Below are 20,809 nucleotides of genomic sequence, written 5' to 3'. Positions count from 1 at the left end.
CCGTATTCGACAAATATAGTAGTATACAAAAAATAAAAATAGTATCGAGTTTCATAGTATCTCATATGATCATCATCAATAGTGGCAACTTTGGTAATGTAACCATGCATATTTGTATGGTGAATATCCTAAAATTTATGAGAGATGTATCTACAAACTGCTTGCATATTATATTTAATGGAGAGAGATGTAAACTACACATTGACAACATGTATTTTCTTTTCTTACAAATTTTATTTTATGAAAGTGTGATCACATACATCATACACCAATCCTAAAAGGCTAATCAACTTTTCTTTTCCTACAATTGTTCACATTTTGAGGATGAGCGATAAAAAAAAAAAAAAAAAATTTCTGTTGCGAACTATCGAATCGAAAAAATTAGGTGCTATCATATATCTTTGTATTGACTAAGTTCATGAGTTGCATATAACTAGATTTTAAAACCCCTGACAGTGCATAAATGAGAATGTGAATCTATAATTAGTTTAGATAACCAAGATTGATATGATAATAATATTAAAAAATCAACGGATGAGTTGTGGTTTGCTCCCGAGCAAATCCATATAAAAAATATAGGGGCCACGAAATCCCATCCCTGTGTGTCTTCTCGATGGATTTTTATTGCCAATCTTTTATAACACTTAACTTAAATGAAAACGAAGCAAATCTATAAGAAAAGAAGAAAGTCCTAAATGCTAGCTGACTTACAGCCACCATTGGTAATGAATGGAACGTATGTCTACAACTGAATGTACATGCAACGGAACTAGACTCTAAATTAGAGAGAGTTTGGAGTTGATTAAATCAAGAAAGAGACCGGATTATGTCTTTGTATAAGTACCGTTCAAGTCCCTCCAAGGTCACTCATATAAAATCCACTCCTCATGTGGGTCTCACATTGGATTCTATGTGATTGGCCTTAGAGGGCCGTGGATGATACTTGTACAAGAACATGATCTACGCTCATCAAGAAAGGAGGATAAATAGTGTAAGTTGAAGTCTTTATGCAGCTGAACTTTAGTTTCGACTTTGAATAGAACATTTGAAATTAAAAAAAAATAATACTAATAATAATAATAATAATAATAAAGAGACATTGTTATGACTTTATTTCGAGTCAAAATAAATTGAGGAATGTTTTGAGAGTTGAGATAGTGACACCAAATCCACTCAGGGGCCCTTTTTGCTGGAAAACCCATCCGGGTTAAATCTGACCTGTTTCCGTAAATAGCAAGAATCCGGTAATACCACCATATTTAACTTATTAATAAGCTCGCTAATCTGTATATTTTAATCTTAATTCGAAGTATTCAATTACTAAGAAAGACTCTCAAAGTCTGGTAGAAAATCACTTAACATTAATAAAGGAGTTTTACTTTTACCAGAAATGGAACTTATACAAACCTTTTTTTATTAAAATAATAATAATAATAATAGAAATATATTTTTTAAAGAGAAAAAAAAAAATATTATTATTTAATTAAGTAGGGTTTTGTGTTTGCTGGGGTTACTTGAGAAAGCGGTTTACGTCTAGGCCACGTATGCTTTGGTATTTAATTAAATGGACGTCATGGGTGACTTTGAAGCACACGTGCCGTGGTTTCTCTGATCCGTTCAGGAAAGGAAAGTTACATGCAAATGCCACGTGTAAGGAAGGTACCCCTGTCCCCTGGTGGATTTATGGATCTGTGGTTGTGTAACAACCAAGGAAGGTCCCGATCTAAAGATGTCAAAGTGTTGACCCTTGGGTTGCGGTGACGATAGTCTATTTAATTTATCAATCTAGGGTTTTACTCAGTCACCATAGTTAGTTACATTGAAATGTAACCATACCAAATTATTTCTCCTTCTTATAACAATTAGGGATGCCAAAAAGAAATTTTTTTTTTTTTTTTTTTGATAGTAATTAGGGATGTAATAGATAATCGAAAATTCGTATTTGATAATGTGCTTAAATAGGTACCCATGGTTTTAAGTATCAGTCTCTAATCAAAAGTATCAATCGATCATTATTATTTATTAGTATCAGTAGAGCTAGACACCAATATCGATACCAGATCAATACCAAATCATTGGACGGTATAGACACATGGGTATAATTCTTAAAATACCATATGGTATCAGTATATTTGAGGGACAAATCGTCTATTAAAAATGATATGGATTGATACCAAATGGATCGATCCGATACCGATACCTGTGTCCATGGTTTATCCATTTAAGGGTATTCATATTTGAAAAATCAATTTCCAAAAAATTATCCAAATTCATTCGAAAGCTATTTGGATGCGGATATAGGTATATCAATTTCAAACCAGATATTATTTGATCTGTTTAGACGACTATAAAAATATGATTAAATAATAATTTTATAAAAATTTACGGTATATTACAAATAATTAAACAAAAAAATAAATGAAAAATATTCATGGGGACATCTATTCAATTTCAAATTTGGCGGGTAGTGGATTTAACTCTTCACCTTCTCGTCTTTTCGAATTTTCAACTTTTCCAATCCTCTATCGTTCAACACAAATTGTGAGACGGCAATGCCACTTTCTCCAGACTCATGAGTCCACTCTCCAATCTCTAGTAAGGATGTAATGGATATTCGAAAATTTGTATTTGATTCATGTTGGAATTCATTTAGGAGATTCAATATTTGAAAAATTGAGAAACAATTTGAATATGGATAGTGTTATATTTGATTCGAATTCAATTTGATTACATCCCTAATAATAAGAGATGTTGTTCGAGGAAGTGGATTAGAATTAACGGAACCGGATGACTTGAATTAGAATCAATCGATCTAATGAGCATATTTGAATTGAGTGACTCAAGAGTGACTCAAATAGAATTTCTAGGAGTCCTAGGACAACTCTGACTGATTCCAATTTAATTGAAATGGATGGAAACCAATCTTAATGCAGATTCCACTTACTTGAACCATGAGAAGGAGCACTCTTTTTTGTCTTACAAAAAACCAAAAAAAGGCAAAATGGTTGCATAAATTGAGATCGGATCGGATCCAATGACATGTACCATAAATGATGTCACTATTCTTTGTTTTACATTGTCCACATCAAATAATGATGACTAATGAAGAATATATCTTTGTTTAAAGGGTCTTGATTTGTTTAATCACATTGGTTATACTGAGGTTGCCATCAAATTAGGTTAGCCTGTGTTTGGTATGCATTTTAGGTTAATTTCACATTCTTGGATAATAAAAACAATTAATTTTTATCACCCAAGAATGCAAAATCAACTTAGGATGCATACCAAACATTGCCTAAAGTTTTACCATTGTTCATGTAAGAAGCATGGATAAAGTATTGGTATCGTGTTAGTTGTATAGCCCATATCGGTTGATACGTATTGATGTCGTCGATACTTGATACCAACATGATATGAATACAGATCGTGATTATCGATTAAAAAAAGTGGTTTATTCTTTTAATTTATGCCTAATATGAGCTTAATATGAAATGATTGATACATATAATCCCAATACTAGAGATAGTAAAGGTATTATACATCATAATTAAATATTCCTTCACCATAATGGGATCAAATCATGGATTTATCTTATTTGATTTGAGACCAAAAGAACGTTTAACTGTGGTAAATGTAGAATAATCACCCTTTTTTTTTTTTATAGAAATAAACACGTGGTTCAATTTAATTTATTCTCCACCTTTTAAAAGTGGAAATAAAAATGGCGCGTGGAGTTAGGTGGCCTGCCTGCCTCCCCCAAATTTAGCAAGTCAATAATGATTAGATTTTAGGTTTGTGAGTTTGGAGAGATACCAACTTACTGTGGTAGTCATGCATGCGAATGGTCCACTTGTCGACTTGAATCATATGACACCCTTTTCGGAGTTAGGTATCTTTGGATTTCTCTTTCTAATCCGACCTATATTTTCAAGTCCAAATCAATTTCAAATCTTAGATTTTAGTGAATCACTATCAATGTTGATTGATCCAAAGTTGTATCGGTTTTTGGCGACATTGATACCGATACATTTGTATTGGTCTGGTATCAGTTGGTACAATATGATACCAGTAATTCAATCTATGGATTGGCCTTGTCTTGATTTGAAGTCTTCCCAACTTTTATCTGATGGCTGTTTGGGTTGGAAGAACAATATATTCAACATTCTATTTGCGATGTGAGAAACGCGCAAAAATGATATGTGCAAGATCAATCAAAAGCACATACACAAAGAAGAGGCAACAACTTAAACCCCCCTCCCCCCCACCGCGGAGTGTGATCTAATTACCACTATGAATCAAGAGAAAATAAAATAATACAATTCTAACGATTTGATATCCAAACCCAAGCATCCATGTACACCCTTCTCTCATCTCCCATTAACTTTCTCTATATACCTTCTCCTTGGCTCCTTATTTATTCCTTATACACATGTTGTATCGGCATTGTATCTCCTAGACTCTCACTTGGATCATCGCTACTCTCTTCTTTTATAAGACTTTTCTACTTTGTTGAACAAGATTCATTTTCTCTCTCCTCAGAGAAAACCCACTAACTCTCTCTCCTCTATCTTGCTTAGTGTCTTCAACCACCAACCTACTTCCACTCCTTTGGAAGATCCAATTTTGTTGAAGACTCCAGCTTCTTAAAGACTTCGATCATTTCCTTGGAAAACCCCAACACTTGAAAGGCTCCACCTCTTCTTTTCTCTTGATAGACCCAACCTTGTGAAGACTCCACTCACTCTCTTTTTTCTCCAATAGCCCATTTAGACCATTGAACCAAACTTTCAATCGATCTAGATAAACGCCATCAAACCCAACAATGGCATGTATATTCATATCGCGTGAATGCACGCTAATGTGTCTTATCCAATGTGATAAGAGGATTTCACATTTTTTACTATAAAAGATAAGGAATTTTCCCTGATAGATTATATATTAATTTTGGTAGTCAATCTCAATTTTGTGGTACATAATGTATAGAGGGTTTTTTTTTTTTTTTTGACTCCATTTGGTTGCAAGGGAAATCGAAAATTAGTTTAAAATTCATACTTGACTGACAAAGGGAACAACATAACCTCTTAATTTGAGTCCAGGTAGGAATCAAACAAATACAATCTAAATGTTTTAACCCCTGGAAGCAGGTTTCAGAGCCATGTATGACTATATATGATATAAAACAGATATGTATCAATCGTATCGGTCTGTATTAGATGGTTTTGGGCTTCAAATTTAGAAAAATAATTCGGTTTTGGACAACTTTGCCTTTAACAAGAATAGTTACATTGATACGGGGATCGGCCAGATATCGGCCAATCCTGAATCCACATTTGAAGTCATGATGGCAGCTTGGCTGATCAAATCCTAAAGATAAGTTGTTCTTGTTGCTCTTTGCTCATTGCAAGTTTCAGCCAAATTGGCACCTTATGTGAAAATGGTTACGAAGCTTTCCATTTTCTTCTTTCTGAAAATACTTCAACCAAGATTAGCTCAATATGTCAGACAGGAAAAGTAGACCGTGAACTTTACTTTTATTTAAAGCAAAAACTTAGTCACCATGCATGGTGTTGCACATGCATTGCGACCATGAACCTTATTATGTCATATGGAAGAGTGATGTGGTAAATTTTCTCTGACATATCAAATTTCAATCTCAAATTTAATTATATATGTTTTATGGTGTATTTCATATTTTCGTATCTATTTTAAAGTTTGTCTTGCTCCAATATTTCTGTTGGTGATTTAAAAAGAAAATTTTGTGAGATCTGTGATGATAACGGTCTGGAGGGCTTGATGGATCAATTTGACTTGAATGAATATTTATATGTTTTATCATCTTGTCGTGTAAGTAAAGTAAAACAAGCGAGATTTAAGGATTTTTTTCGAGTTAAGCAATGACTAGAACTACTCATCTAGAATTGAATCCAACCTTATAAGTATATCTTCAATAAAAGGTCATTTTAATCTATCAAAGTCTTCAGTGCGAGGAATTTTGATTTTCCCTTCTTATTTCTCGTAAATGTAGTTGAAAAGTTTCATGTGCAATGAGAATGTTGTCACAGTTGATGTGGAATGAAAATTGACTGAGGGGGGGGGGGGGGATTTCATGTCATCAAGGGTCTCTTTCAAACGATCTGCAATTGATCTTTGTTATAATTTTGAAACATACACCACATAGAGTAATAGGACGAAATTGATGTACTAATTCTGTGGATAGCTCTTATGGGATAAGACAAATTTCATGTCCTAGCTTGTTTAGTGAACCTGTAACCAAGAAATCTGTAATAAATTCCTATTGTGTAACATCCTAGAATTTTTTGAAGAAAAGTGAATGAAAGAGTGGAAGAGCATCAACCCCACCGCCTCTGATGTACAGATATTATGAAAAATAATCATTCAAAGAAGAAAACTGGGACCGACTCTGAGAGAGAGAGAGAGAGAGAAAGAGAGTTTTTCCTTAATACAAATATGAAAATTGACAACTCCATCTACCCAATTATGGAGGAACACTGGGGAATTGGAAGGTTCTGGATGCCCAAGAATCAGCCCTTAACCTTCGCAATAGTTTTGGATAAGTCTTTCTCAAGTTTAACGAACGTTGTCCCTTCATAACCTAATAATGTCACTTGTCAGATACCGAATAGACTAGACACCCTCCGAACCTCTTCTTTCTTTATCTTCCCTTCTTCATTCAATGTCTCCTCTTGTCATGATTTGTGGATAAAACCTTGCGCTCGTGGATTTCTTGAGTCCGAATAGGTCATATCACTTCGATGATTATGGCATAGTACGTACATTTCAGAGATCTTTAGTTACCAAAAATTCATGTCAGCCTAAATATTCAAAAGGGACTAATTTGTTTGTAACCGACTTGTTTACAGTAATGTTCTACTTTTACTTATTTGCTCTTCCTTCATCTTTAGAAATTCAATTCTACTCCAGAGTTCTCATCATCTACTGTCATGCCAAATTCCACATAGTTACAGATCCATTACAGACATTTTCAATTATAATTTGACAATTAGCTTATTGGATTGACAAGATTTTCAATCTGGAAAAATAATAAAATCAGTGGTAGCAATGGAGAAAATGGAATGGATTAATTAGTTGGTTTCTGGGCTTATGGCTAATCGGTTAGAGTTCAATTGAATACATAAATCTATTTAAGAATCTGATGTTTGAGAAGATTGAAAGGAACATTTTAGGCTAGAAAAGGTGACTCTCAATTAGAACCATCTGTGTGATCGGATTCGGGGGACAAAGTTTAGGGCCCCTTTTTTGTTTTTCCTCCTCCAATGGTCAGAGCAGGTCTATTAAGCATCAAGCTTTGCAGGAAAAACAGACTTTACTACACAAAGTTCATAAACCATGATTTGGATGTAGTGTAACCCATGCTCGCCCCTGCTCAGTCGCCTTGATCCTCTTTTCTTCTTCTGAGTCATCTTTATTTTTAAGGTAAAGTACACGTATCCCCTTAGAATGCACCCAATATTCCTCGTACCCCATAAGCGATTCAATATTCTGCATACCACCCTTCAATATTCCATGTACCACCCCTGCTTTACACCCCCAAATGCCAAATAGGTCCAATCCGTTAAATACCATCGTTAGATGCCAAAATTTTGACCATTTTACCTTTTGCTTCATTTTTTTAAATCTGAAAAGACTTAATTACCCTTATTTATTTATTGCCCTATACTAATTGAAAATGACCATTTTACCCTTTGTTTTATTTTTATAAATAAAAGGACCTAATTGCCCTCATTTATGTATTACCCTAACCTAATTTGAAAAGACTATGTTACCCCTAAATATTTGTTCCTAAAAACCCCAAAATGCCCTCATCTTCCCCAAATCATTATCTTCTTTTACATCCCAACCACCACCACCACCACCGCCACCCCGCCACCCACCATTAACACCAACACCACCATTAAAAATAACAGTCAGTTGGAACAAGTTTGAACTGAACCGTGATTACGCTCCTGCATTTCTCTTTCTCTCACTGTCCCTGCTCGATTCATTCCTGGTTCTCCTCAGGTTTGATTACCATCCTTTCCATTCTGTTTCGTTCTTGTTTTTTTTCCTTGGATTTCTGCTGCAATCATTCTTTGAAGTGGATCACTCTATCTCCTGTTTTGGGTGGTAATCTGAGAAAAGGGAAGATAGTTGAAATGTCCCTCATCCTTGGACCATTCAGCTTCAGATTTGGAGGAGTGTTCACAAACAAAGGAGCGACTTTCCTTGCTGAGTTTCAGATCGAAACAAAAAGTGGGGTTTTGAGATCAAGGCGAGCAATAATGGTTGGTTCCATATCCTCTGTTGGGTTTGATTTCAGACTTTGAACCCTCTCTCCACTTGCTGTTTGGGGCACTTGTTATGTGGAGTCCATAGATCTTCCAGTTTGAAACCTCCCCCTAAAATCACAAGTCGATCAAACTCTTGTGGAATGAGTTCCCTCGCTCGAAAAGACTATCTATTTTCTTTAATGGTGGGTGGCGGTGGAGGTGGTGGTGGTGGGTACGTAAAAGAAGATGATGATTTGGGGAAGATGAGGGCATTTTGGAATTTTTAGGAACAGATATTTAGGGGAAAAATAGTCTTTTCAAATTAGGTTAGGGTAATACATAAAGGGCAATTAGGTCTTTTCATTTATAAAAATAAAACAAAGGGTAAAATGGTCATGTTCAATTAGTTTAGGGTAACAAATAACTGAGGGTAATTAAGTCTTTTTAGATTTAAGAAAATAGAGCAAAGGGTAAAATGGTCAAAATTTTGGTATCTAACGGTGGTATTTAACAGATTGGATCTATCTGGCATTTGGGGTGTAAAGCAGGGGTGATACGTAGAATATTGAGGGGTGGTATGTGAAATATTGAGCCGTTTAGGGAGGTACGAAGAATATTGGGTGCAGTCTAGGGGGTACTTGTACTTTACCCTTATTTTTATCACTCCTATGTCCTTTGTGATTCAGTTGTGCAATTCTGTTGTCCACCTGATGGGCATTGCCATAAACCCATGACCATTCGAGAAGTCGAACAAAAGGAATTGAAATGGCTAGTTACAATGGTCATTGTTTTTGGTTGAGTTATCTTGATTAGAAATATCTTCTCCGATGGTAATGAGTAGAATTCAGTCAAAGGTTTGGAATTTAATTATGGGCAAGAGGCTCATGCAAGCCAATGGGAACACACAAGTAAGCATTAAAGGGTTACCAATGTTGCAAGGGTAGTACTTCCGTACACTCCTGTGTCTGGGCGCAGGAGAGAAAACCAGATAAAACCAGATGGCATTCTTTTTCCCTTATTTATTGTTAGGGGTGTGTAAGCTAGATGGTTTTGAGATCCTTGTGGTGCTGTGGCAGAGACACGAAGGTGGGTAGAAGATTGATTAAAGAGGTAATTGCAGTAATAATTTTTACTTCTGTGCAAATACTTCTCTAACAAAGTTGCAAACTCCAAGAAAAAGAGAGATCATTCAGCTCATGGTTGAAACTGAGGGAAGAAAGCACAGGCAACAGAATTGGCTAAGGGGAAGAAGAGAAAAGGGGGAGAGAAATTAAACTAGCATGCTACAGTGTCATTGTTTCATATGCCGCTCAATGGAAGTAAAAATACATATTAGGGACAGATAAAGTAAGGTTACAAGGTTTATTGGTAAACTGTTTGCTTGCAATACAAACATAAAGACCCATTTTCAAAAGCAACAAATTCTCCAAATTAATTCCAATAATTTCCTATACAATTACTAGCTCTAGAAACGAAAACAAAACCCATTAAAATCCGAGCCCATATTCATGTCCAGCTCTAGAAACAAAAACAAAACCCATTAAAAACTTAAAATCCGAGCCCATATTGATGTCCAGTTCATCAGATGCAATTGCGGTATAACAGAAGAATGCACATCCGCACGCTTAGTTCATTCATTCATAAGATGTATCTAGTTCAACGGTAATACCACATCTTCGTGACAATGAAATAGAGATTTTCTTAATGCCACACCCATACCAAAAATTTCTTACCTCTTTTTTGCCCTTTACATATATACTGAAAAATTATACGAGACAATGAAAGTACTTGAAAATTGCATAATAGTCACTTTAAAATAGCGAGAAAAAAATATTCTTACCCCTGGCTTAAAAACTCGAACAATTAAAAAAGGGTAACATGTTCTAAATGCAACTATAGAGGTGTGATAATATCTTCAAAGCAGCAAAGTTGGCTTTGCAATCAAATCAAGACACTTCAGCCACAAAGTTGGACTTCTCAAAATGCATTTGCTTGGCCACAAATCCACAATGTTGGTAAATTAATATAGAGCACACGTTTCTTCCCATAGCTTGCCAGCATTCCTCGGGCAAAATGTTGGGTAAACAAGGGTAAAAACTCTTCTTTTCAATGGCTAAAAACAATAACTTTTGTATATTGGCGGGAAGGTACCATGCATGCATTAAGTATACAACATTCTTAAATTCAATCCACTTCAAGGGGCACCAAGTTTTTTGTTCCATTAGGCTGTCCAATAGACAACCAACAGAGAACGAAATTTCTGACTGATTACGCAACCGAAGAAACATGTAAAACCAATCAGACCCACTCAGTGGCAACATATGAACTGATGTCAGACAAACCTGTAAGAGGAAAAACAAATCAGCATGAAGACTCATGATATTAAGGCCCTTTTTTTGTGTTTAGTTTTTTTTGGGGGGGAAGGGGGGGAGGGGGGGGGGGGGGAAGGCAGGAAGTTCTCACTGACCTAGACTTTCAGAGCAGCTTTGTGAACCATGGTTTCCTTGTGGATTTGATGGCAACTCTTCTCAACAAGATCAAGCAACTTTTCCAAATTCATTGACCATGAGTTGAGAATGTCGTTGCTGTCCTTGGCTGTCTGGAAGCAGACTATTCCCATTGGTCTATCTATCTTTGCCACTAGCGATTTGGTTACAACCATGTCTGAGAGGTGCTTCTCAGCTTCCTAAAAGAAATGTTGAAATGAAACCACTATAATTGACAACATAAAACAATGGACAAAAATCACACATAGTATCTCAAGCAGTCAGAGAAGTATCCTTTTATTATCTTTATGTTAGGAGCAAATGATAGGGTAATCAGCCGACCCTCAACAAAAAAGAAAAAGAAAAAAAAAAAAAAAAAGGAAACAGCCCTAGCATCATATTTGTCATTAATTTTTAAACAAGTTGCACGGAACACGTTACGGATACAAAGAGAAGAATGCTGCTACCACCTCTTTCAAATATCAGACAGCATACTGGTGATTCTAGCGTCACAATAAATCTGACCAACAAGTTATATTTCACCAAGAGATTTTCATATATAGCTTGCAGTACAGTTTCAGCATATAATTCCAGAGGGATTTTCCCAAATGAATTTCTTTGGCAACATCCACCAATTACTTTCTACAATATTATGTTTCTCAAGCAGCCATATCAAGCTACATCTCCCCTTCACATCACAACTATCCAAAAACAGATAAATGCAAGGGTTCAAGTTTTTTGTCCAGAAAAGAAAATGACAGATACAATGCCAAAGACAAATAGACGCTTATATAAGATTCACAGCTTGGCAAAATGAGATTAAGTGCACAATCAATCAATTTCCTGATTTTTTTTTCAAGTTTGGAAGTTCAGAAAAAAGAAATCGATATTGTACTTTTATATTCACATGGTGCAGGAAATAAAAAACATGTGTGATTTTTTCTTATAAATAATGAAGCCTCCTAAAGGACAACAATATTATGTAGCCTCACATATGAATTTTCACCAGTTTTGCCAACTCAACCAACTGACCAGCTGATCTGTTGGCACTCAGTCATATGAGAAGGTAATCAATGTATTCCTGCAGCCCTTGATAAAAAATCCTGAATAGAGGCTAATTTCTCCGTAAAGAAACGGAAAATATCCTTTACACACTCTAGCTAAGAGAAGCTTCTCTTAATGGCTTTAATATCTGCTGCATGAAGAATTAATTGTTGGTCAAAACTTTGCATCTTCCCAATAAATTTTATCAGAGGCCCACTTTCACATGGGCGGGTATAAAGCATCAGAAAATAGTTGACAACTCAACTTTGCTGGGAGACTTATAACCACTGACAACATAAGGTTCAAGGTTAAAAAATGGCTGTCTATATGGTTGAGCTGGGACCCTAAGTTCAACAAATGGTTAATTCATTGGTTTACAGAGCAGAATACTCCCATGGCTGAGCTCCTTCAAATTTTGAAATGTGTATATATATTCATTTGTAAAAGAAAAATACATATCAAATGCTTGGGACAAGAGAAGTCTCTTCAATAAAAACACTTTTATTAGGGAATTTTGGTAATTTGAATCATGGTTTAAAGTATCGACCGATACGATACGATACAGACTGATGCGTATCGGTATCGGTCGATACCGATACGATACATACCGATGTCTTTTTTTAAAAAAAATGAATTGTCTCGAATTGTATAGACCGATACGGACCAATACGATACAATACAACCGCTACATATCGATGGTCTAGTAAAGGGTTCAGTGGGTGGTTGAATACGTATCGATACATATCGGCTGGTACAGCTTGATGCATTCCGATACGTATCGATACATACCGATATGCACCGATACATATCGATACGTACCAATACCATTGATACATTCCATTAAAAAACCATTTTCACTATAGACTCAATACAATTCCTAATCTAATGAAAAAATGAAGGAAAACTCTCAACCAAGAGTCTAAAACCTTGCATTTAATCTTGGTTTTTCACACTTTTAAACTAAAAACGCATCAAGGAGTGCTACAACATCATCCTTTGCATCATCCAATACTCTTCATGGCTATAGACGATTACAACATGTGAGAAACTTCATCTTTTATAACAATTTCAATTTAATGCACTAGTTTGGTATACATTATTCACCATTTTAGATTTTATGCATGACACTTATTATATATTTTTTATTTATATTTTTTTTGTTCCAAAAATGTATTTCCATGTGTATCTTGACCATTTCTATACATATTTGTATTGTTTGATACGTATCTCCGAAACGATACGATACGATACGTCTCTTAAAATCACCCGACCGATACGATACCCAATACCGATACTTTAAACCTTGATTCGAATTTTGAAAATTGGAATATATACTTACTTTAAGAGAATATTAGATTATGATATCCTTGGAACCAATTATGTTTGAACAAGCAATTAAAGTATCCTGATTATTAAATGGGAAATTATCATCGCCACCCCCTAAGTTACACACTTATTTTAATGCAACCCCACTAAGTACCCAAATATCAAAATGAACCCAAAATCTAACGGGGTTAATGTATAGTGCTGTTAAGTGGTGACGTCAGCAGGTAATATTAGTCTCAAAGACTGTTATACCCTTCCAATTAAAACAAGTGAAGCAAGTTCTTCTTCCTCAATCAAACGAAGAAGCCTTCATCTCTGTAGCCACCACTCACCTCTGCAACCGGAGAACAGAGGTGAACGGTTTAAAACTCTGACCTTGCCAAACCTACAGAGACCCTTCTTCCAAAACTTGAGTTCTTCCATTCTGTGGGTGTTCAAAACATTGACCTTGCCAAAATCCTCTCCAGAGACCCAGGGGTCTTGTAAGCTTAGAAAACCAAATCATCCCTGCTTTTATTTTCTTCAAGAGTTTAGTTGGGACTGTGGAGAATGTTGTTACAGCTTTAAAATATTAAACCCGTTTCCGCAAATGTAATATGCAAAATCTGGCTCGAAATGATAGGTTTGTACGGTCACAGAAACACCACAGTAATGGTGTAATGGCTGCAAAATATAGAAGAGAATAGAAGGTGAAGAATGAAAAGGCGATTTTAGCAACAGTGGAATGGTAATGGTAGGTTAGTAATGGATTCAGTCATAATGGGTAGGGGTTTCAATCGGTGGGTTTTGGAAGACCAGTGGAGGATGAGAGAATGGATTTTTGGTTGGGAGAAAAATAGAGAAAGATGATATTTGGTCAGTGGATCATCAGGTGGAGATGGTGGGAAGACTAGGTTAGGTTTTCTTTTGGAAGGGCAGAAGGTGGAGGTGGAATGGATCAGTGATGATGGAATAAGGGTTTCAGAATGAAAATCGAAAAAATGAAAGAGGGTAGAGATAGAATCGTTGAAGATTGAATAAGGAAAGAGAAGAAAATCAGAGAGAGAGGAAAGGCATCGGGAAATCATACCTTACCGGTGATGGAAGAGGTGATGTAACCATGGTTTCTTCCCCTGGCTCAGAGAGGCCGACCCCCATTGTTTCAGCCATGGTTCTTCCCCCGTGATTGGGTATGTGGTTGCAGCAGTGGTGGCCATCTGTTGGGTGCGAGATGTGGCCTGGGAGTGGATGTTGGATTCACTAGGCGCAAATGCCAGCAGGGCCGGGGGAGCCCAGGGACGGGGACGGGGATGACTAGGTTAGTGTAGAGTGTATTTTAGTCATTTGTATTTCACAGTTAACCCCATTAGATTTTGGGTTCATTTTGATATTTGGGTACTTAGTGGGGTTGCATTAAAATAAAGGTGTAACTCTGGGGGTGGCGATGATAATTCCCTTATTAAATTAGCATCTCAGCTCCAATGTTGTGACCAAAAATTTTCATTAGCTAAACAAAGTCTATTCACTAATAAACCACTAATAGCTTGAGTATACCATTCTCATGTGCAGCAGATATGATGTGAAATGGGAAAAACACAATCATAAACTCCACTGAACACTCAATTTTTTTTGTACATGGTATAATACTTTTAAGTATGATGTGATGATAGCAGTCCACTAGAGTAACTAGAATGAAGAAACATATATGCCTAATTACCAAAAGGAAAACCTCAACATAAAATATTCTGTAGCATCAAACCTGGACACTGAGGCACAACAGCTCCGCCAGTCGTTTCAGGGTAATCCTCGAGTAATATTTGGACACAACCAGTATGTTCTGCAAGCATTAATTGCCAAAATAATTGAATATCAGGAGGCATATGAAGTGACAAGTCAATGACCTTAAACAAATGGAATCATTACATGCTCAATAATTCTCTGTCTTAGATCTTCTGCAGCCTTTTCACCCAAGGAACCCCCAAGCATATTCTCCTCGCTCTCAAATTCATCCTTATAGGCCTCCCAAAGGGCTGTCCACTGGATCACCTCCATTGTGACCAGCTGTTTCAAGAGCAACCTGAGATAGTAAGACAGCATACAAAGGCATAAGAAGAAACAAATACACAAAAGAGAAAAAGAAAAATGTCATTTCAAAATCAAAAAGATCAGAAAAGATGTACCTAAATTTTGGAATTTCAGAAAGATTCTTATCTTCTAAGGTAGAATTAAGAAGACTTGACTGCATTGGATCGTGTGGTGACAATACCAAATACCAGGAAATTTTACGGAGGACCTAAGAGAAGAAATGTTGTCAGGAAATTACGAAACATGGGAAGAACCCATCCAAAAGACAATTCGTGGCAGAAGAATAAACTCAAATTGCCATTACTGGAATCCATTGCGCTGGATCTTCTCTCACAGCAGGGATCTCATATATTGCCTTGTAGCTACGGCAGATTTCAAGGTAGTCATTGTTATGGGAGTGGTACCTACACAAAAAAAATGAAACCAATTACATAATTGCTAATTTTATTAACGCCAAATACAATAAACCTTACATCTATAAGTGATTTCACTGTCCATATCAGCATAACTTGTTCACTTCTAATTCCTTCAGGACACTTTTGGATGTGCAGGCAATGGGGAAAGTAAATTTTTTTGTGGGCCCCACATGTTGGGAAAATGAAGAAGATGGAACATAGAATAACTAACATTTCCCCTATCCCATGTTAATTCAAACTGCTTGTCATTACAATGTGAATTCCAGATTACATGTTCCAAATCATATTCCTCTAAGATGCCCATATTAAGATTTTCCCTGAGGAGGGCAGTTAAATTGACTCAGACGAGCACAAAGATAGGCCAGCTAAACCATCCTTAGTGAAGTGTTCACATAAGAATTACTTAATCCATCAATTCGTTTGATTCCAGCTCTGTCTGTTCAGCAGAACCGATCCTTAGTTTTTTTTTTTTTCAGTATTTCTTTCAATTTTCTATTACCATTCTCTGCTGCAAATTTGATACCTTTTTGCCCAGTTAATTTCCCTCCCCCCCCCCCCCCAAGTATTCCCACTGCTGCCTCTAAGTTTCTTGTACACACACCACACCCCTTAACCCCACCCACCCCCCCACCCCCCCCCCCCAAAAAAAAAAAGAATAGAAAAGGGAACACTTATCTCTGTAACCCAGAGTCTTGGCATACCCATATAAACATGATAATAGAGAGGTACGGCTATGGGATATGTTTTGGTGACGTATCTACTAGTCTAATGTGGCTGTGAAGACAAAGAAGAAGATTAACCCTCCCTATGCACACACATTCCAGCCAAGTTCATACAAGTACCCATTTCAGGAGACTTGTCCCCCAGTCATAAGTATCAAGTGTCAGGTGAAGCAGCCCTATAGACACATACCCATACTTGATCGCCTTTCCCAACCCAAGTAACAAAGCCTTATTTCTCCTTTCTTACCACCATTAGTTTCTACCTAACATTTAACTACTAAAGTTATCCCTCAGTTGTACTGCACTAACTGCAACCTATCAGAGTTTAAACCCACACGTGACAGGTTCTAATAATTAAATTGAGCTTGGGGGAAAAATGCTTCTACCGTGTCAGGTTTGTTCCCTTTCATCCCAACTGATACCATCCCCCTATCAACACGGCCGTACGTCCCATTCTTAGTAATAGGTAAAACTCTTGTCACCAATTAACATATGAGTGCAATGACACAAACATGACAATCTCTACAAAAAACAGGTAAATCCATTCAACTAGCCTTAAACAGGGAGAATCCAGTGTGTTAAAATTATGAAATAAGACTCATTTACAGAAGCAATATAGCTAGACAGGTCCTTTCAAACATGAAAGAAGCATGGCTCTTTGAGAAGAAAGTTCAATTGATCAAAAAAAATTTCACAGAACACTGGAAGTCTATTAGCTTCTACATTTCATGAAAGAACTAGCGTTATTGGAGTTATCAATATCAAATCTATGTTCAACAAGGACATAACAAAAAAATTATGCATCTGAAAAAACGTTTGAAACAGAAAATCCCCAGAATCCACTAGACATTAGAGCAGCAGTGGAAACACAATCAGAATTCCTCATAATATTTAAGTAAATCCAATGATAGGAAACCTCATCCCTGGTGCCACAGACAGTATTCAAAATAAAAAAGAGGACTAAGCAAATGGAGAGATACCGTATCATTAATTCATAATATATTCGCTTCAACTCCAATAATGAAGGTATATCAGCAGGAGCCTCCTCAACAACATTATCACCTTCCTTGGGCTTTTTCTTTTCTTTAGAAGTATCTGCATCAAAAACACGTGGGCTGATCTTCCTTGAAAGGATCTGCGCACGCACATAATCCTTGTGGTCTAAACATAGACGAACCTAGAAAAATTTAAATCACACGTCAGTTGACAACATGTTAACATCATATTTATGTCCTAAAAGACCATCCTTCTCTAAATGAAGTCCCCTAATGATCTTCAGGTAATTTTCATACTTGATCAAGGATAAATGCTATTTTCTCCGTTTTTGCCATTCCTCCAAACGTTTCCACCTGAAATACAAAATCATTAATAAAGGAAAATAATAGTATTCATTAATGAAGGGCAATAATAGCATATACAAATTGCGTATTTCATACACCTGTTCTGCTTTAATGCCACTAAATTTTTTCAAATAAACTTAACCAGCATTGATCACTAGTAAATGCAAGTCTTGTAGATGGAAATCTTTTAGAAGCTCATAGAACAGCATATAGTACTTACTGCAACTTCTTGCATCAAATCAGCAGCCTCAGCGATAAGGCCCTGTTCTTCCTTAATCTTTGCAAGTTTCTTGATCAACCTTGCCCTCTCTATCTCAACATATATCTACAGAATAATTAACAGCTTCCAATAAAATCGCAAGAACTAAAAAGAAAAACTTTGGGGAGGGATAATTTACAAGGTACAGCACAAAATTTTAATTTTAATATATATAAACTCTCACCTTCCCAGCAGATACACTGTTAAGTGTTTTGATCAATTCTACACGAGTTTCAATATCTGGTGTTTCATCAATATATTGCATTGCTTGCTGGACCATTGCGGTTACTACCTGAGAAACAAATAGAGAAACTGTGAACATTAGGAACCAATTCCACCGACAATGTTACACACAAGAGTCCAACAGAAATATCACTTATGACAAAATACTTCACCAGTATGAAATACAGGAAAACTCAGAAAGATGTTTGTCAAATAAGGCATAAGAATTATTAATCCTCACAAGCATAATCAATAATTAAGTAACTGCTTTAAAATTCAGTACATGAAGTAAAAACAAGCATAAGTGTCAAATTTCAAAAAGTTAATGAATAACAATAGCTGATGTGTGCCATAAATAGCAAGTCCAGAAATAAGATGAAGGATCCAGAAAAGAACATCTCTGAAGGTTCTAATACAATGCCACAAGTTATATAATCCTTACTGATACATCAATTAAAATCAGCTTTTCTTTACCATTCATGCCAGCATCTTTATGGTGTGAAATGTAAACATTCCATCAATAACACCAACAAAATAATTTTCTTTCATGGTCCACTCAGTGAAGCAGAATTTAATCAAGACTTTCGAAAACTAAATTACCATGGGACAGAATTAAGGCCACAGCTCCCCTTTTTTTCATTTCTGAATTCCACGGTAATATATCACAGTGCTAACTAGTTAAATGTCACAGTTAATGTCTCAAAAGAAATTGGCCCACAAATTTTAAGTAATTTGAAGCCAGGGAAACAAGCCCTAAGTCACAGATTTTTTATGATATAACATCAATACCACGAACTGCCAATTCCTCTGCTCTGAGGCAACAAATTTGGAAATTGCACCAATCAAGGTATCCAATTCAAACTAAAGCGCCTTTCTCACGCTATGCTAGTAATTTTGTGTGTTAGCTAGAAGCCAAAGAACTTCCTTATACTATTACTTTGTCTATGTCTGTTACCTGCTTGAGTTGACCTCTTCTCTTCGATAAAAGAATGATCTGGTCGTTAAGAGTCTTCCAAGCTCGTGCTTGAAAGCACAGTTGAAGAATGTCAATAGCAGCTTTCCTTGTCCCAGCTACGTCTGCTGCAAGCCTCATCTGCTTCTCCACATTCAATAGAGACTCTATGGCAGCATCTAGATTGCCTCCTCCTTCCTAGAGGTACGAAAAGAGGGGCAAAAGAAAAAAAAAATGAAGATTAAACAAATCCAGCATAGTAACCAAACAATTATAAAGAACCAAAATGAGAAAAAACTAAAGATCAGAAAACGAAAATTAAAAAGAGGGTACAAGGGACTGAGTCGAAAAGATTGGCAGATTTACCATTGCTGAATCGATTTGGTTTGAAACTCCAAAACCAGCAAAGTGAAGAAAACCAAAGGGAGAGATCGAGAATTTCGAATTTTGTCGATGCCTACAAGATAAAAAATAAGAAAACCCTAGACCCGGTGGATTCGAAGCTTCAAAAAGCGGAAAACTGAACAGAGAGCCGGTGATATCGAACTATCGAAGTAAGGGTATACTGAAGAACTAGTAACCCTAAGCCAGGCTGGTGATCGAGCGGAAACCAAAAGCTTTTCCCAGTTTTCACCAAAAAAGGCAAACTACGCAGCACCGGTGGGAGGATGAAATTTACATGATTCCCATTCTTAATCCTAACACGTGTCACTAAGGTCAAAGTTTGTAGCTTCATGCCTTCATGTATGGTGAGGTGATGACATTTGTCTTTCTTATTTTCATAAATGCCCATTCATGTTCATGGCACCAAATAATATAGATTTCATCATTTATACATGCAATGTACACATACGGGTACATACGGGTAGGTGATTCGATCTTCTGAATGTCTTTTCATTAGGCTATGTTTGGTTGTCATGAAAAGAAAAAAAAACACAATAAGACAATAGACAATGATTGATTTTATGTGTCTATTTCCCTTCTTAAATTAAAAAAAAATTAATTAAATTTCTTCTCTTTATTTCTTTCTTTTCTTGACATCCAAACATAGTCTTCATGCACAACGATGAATAAATTTATAAAGAAAATTTTGTGATTTTAATGTTGTTTAAGAATTAATTTTGAATCTTTTACCGAAAAAAATAATCATAATTTTTCATTCTTTGTTTTTTTTAGAATAAAATAGAACATAAATTACGAAGCAAAAAACCAGATTTCAAATCCACATTTGTACTCCCCACATGTTTTTCAAATTTAGTTACCGATATCAAACATCTATCCTGTTTAATTACATGAACATAATAGAAAAACTTAATCAAAGTGTTAACATTGTTCTACCTAGTTAACAAAACGGTTATGAAACCCAACGACATTGTTCCTTGTGGTTCTTGCTGCAGTCACCTTGCTTCTGCTTCCTAAGGACACCTTGAAAATCTAAAAAACCATGTGTCAATACAAATTGTGTTGACAAAAGGAAAAAAGAACCTTGTCTGACAATGTGGCACCTACGTCCAGACATAAAAGAAAGCAAAATGACAGTCCCACCCCTATAAATGTAAAATTCCCACCCTTATTGATGTTCCAATGCTGTGATTGGCTCCCACGCTGGTTTCAGGGGCCACACTGCCAAATAAAGAACCGTCTCCCTAAACAAAAGTACAAATACTCAGTTAGCCACTTGAGTTGCATC

General features: G+C 36.1%; 1 protein-coding gene across 2 annotated transcripts; it reads right to left on the bottom strand.

The window, feature by feature from the left end:
* Nucleotides 1–10,262: 10,262 nt before the first annotated feature.
* Nucleotides 10,263–19,757, bottom strand: LOC122667119 (26S proteasome non-ATPase regulatory subunit 12 homolog A-like). Of its 2 annotated transcripts, XM_043863320.1 has the most exons (13): nucleotides 19,486–19,757; nucleotides 19,123–19,317; nucleotides 18,130–18,237; nucleotides 17,907–18,011; nucleotides 17,639–17,695; nucleotides 17,327–17,523; nucleotides 15,513–15,612; nucleotides 15,304–15,416; nucleotides 15,047–15,200; nucleotides 14,883–14,960; nucleotides 10,756–10,974; nucleotides 10,584–10,630; nucleotides 10,263–10,527 (listed from the first exon to the last, which is right to left on the bottom strand). In XM_043863320.1, exons 1-11 carry the CDS (start codon nucleotides 19,486–19,488, stop codon nucleotides 10,756–10,758), a joined length of 1,329 nt encoding a protein of 442 aa, XP_043719255.1. In that variant the 5' UTR covers nucleotides 19,489–19,757; the 3' UTR covers nucleotides 10,263–10,527; nucleotides 10,584–10,630. The 2 variants fall into 2 exon arrangements, with proteins under 2 accessions (XP_043719255.1, XP_043719254.1); XM_043863319.1 differs by having other exon boundaries at nucleotides 10,263–10,630.
* Nucleotides 19,758–20,809: the final 1,052 nt, after the last annotated feature.

Source organism: Telopea speciosissima, chromosome 7, assembly GCF_018873765.1.
Source record: "Telopea speciosissima isolate NSW1024214 ecotype Mountain lineage chromosome 7, Tspe_v1, whole genome shotgun sequence".
In the NCBI taxonomy this organism is placed as follows: Eukaryota; Viridiplantae; Streptophyta; class Magnoliopsida; order Proteales; family Proteaceae; genus Telopea; species Telopea speciosissima.
The sequence above is the reverse complement of the archived record's forward strand: the minus strand, read 5'-3'. Positions and strand labels throughout refer to the sequence as shown.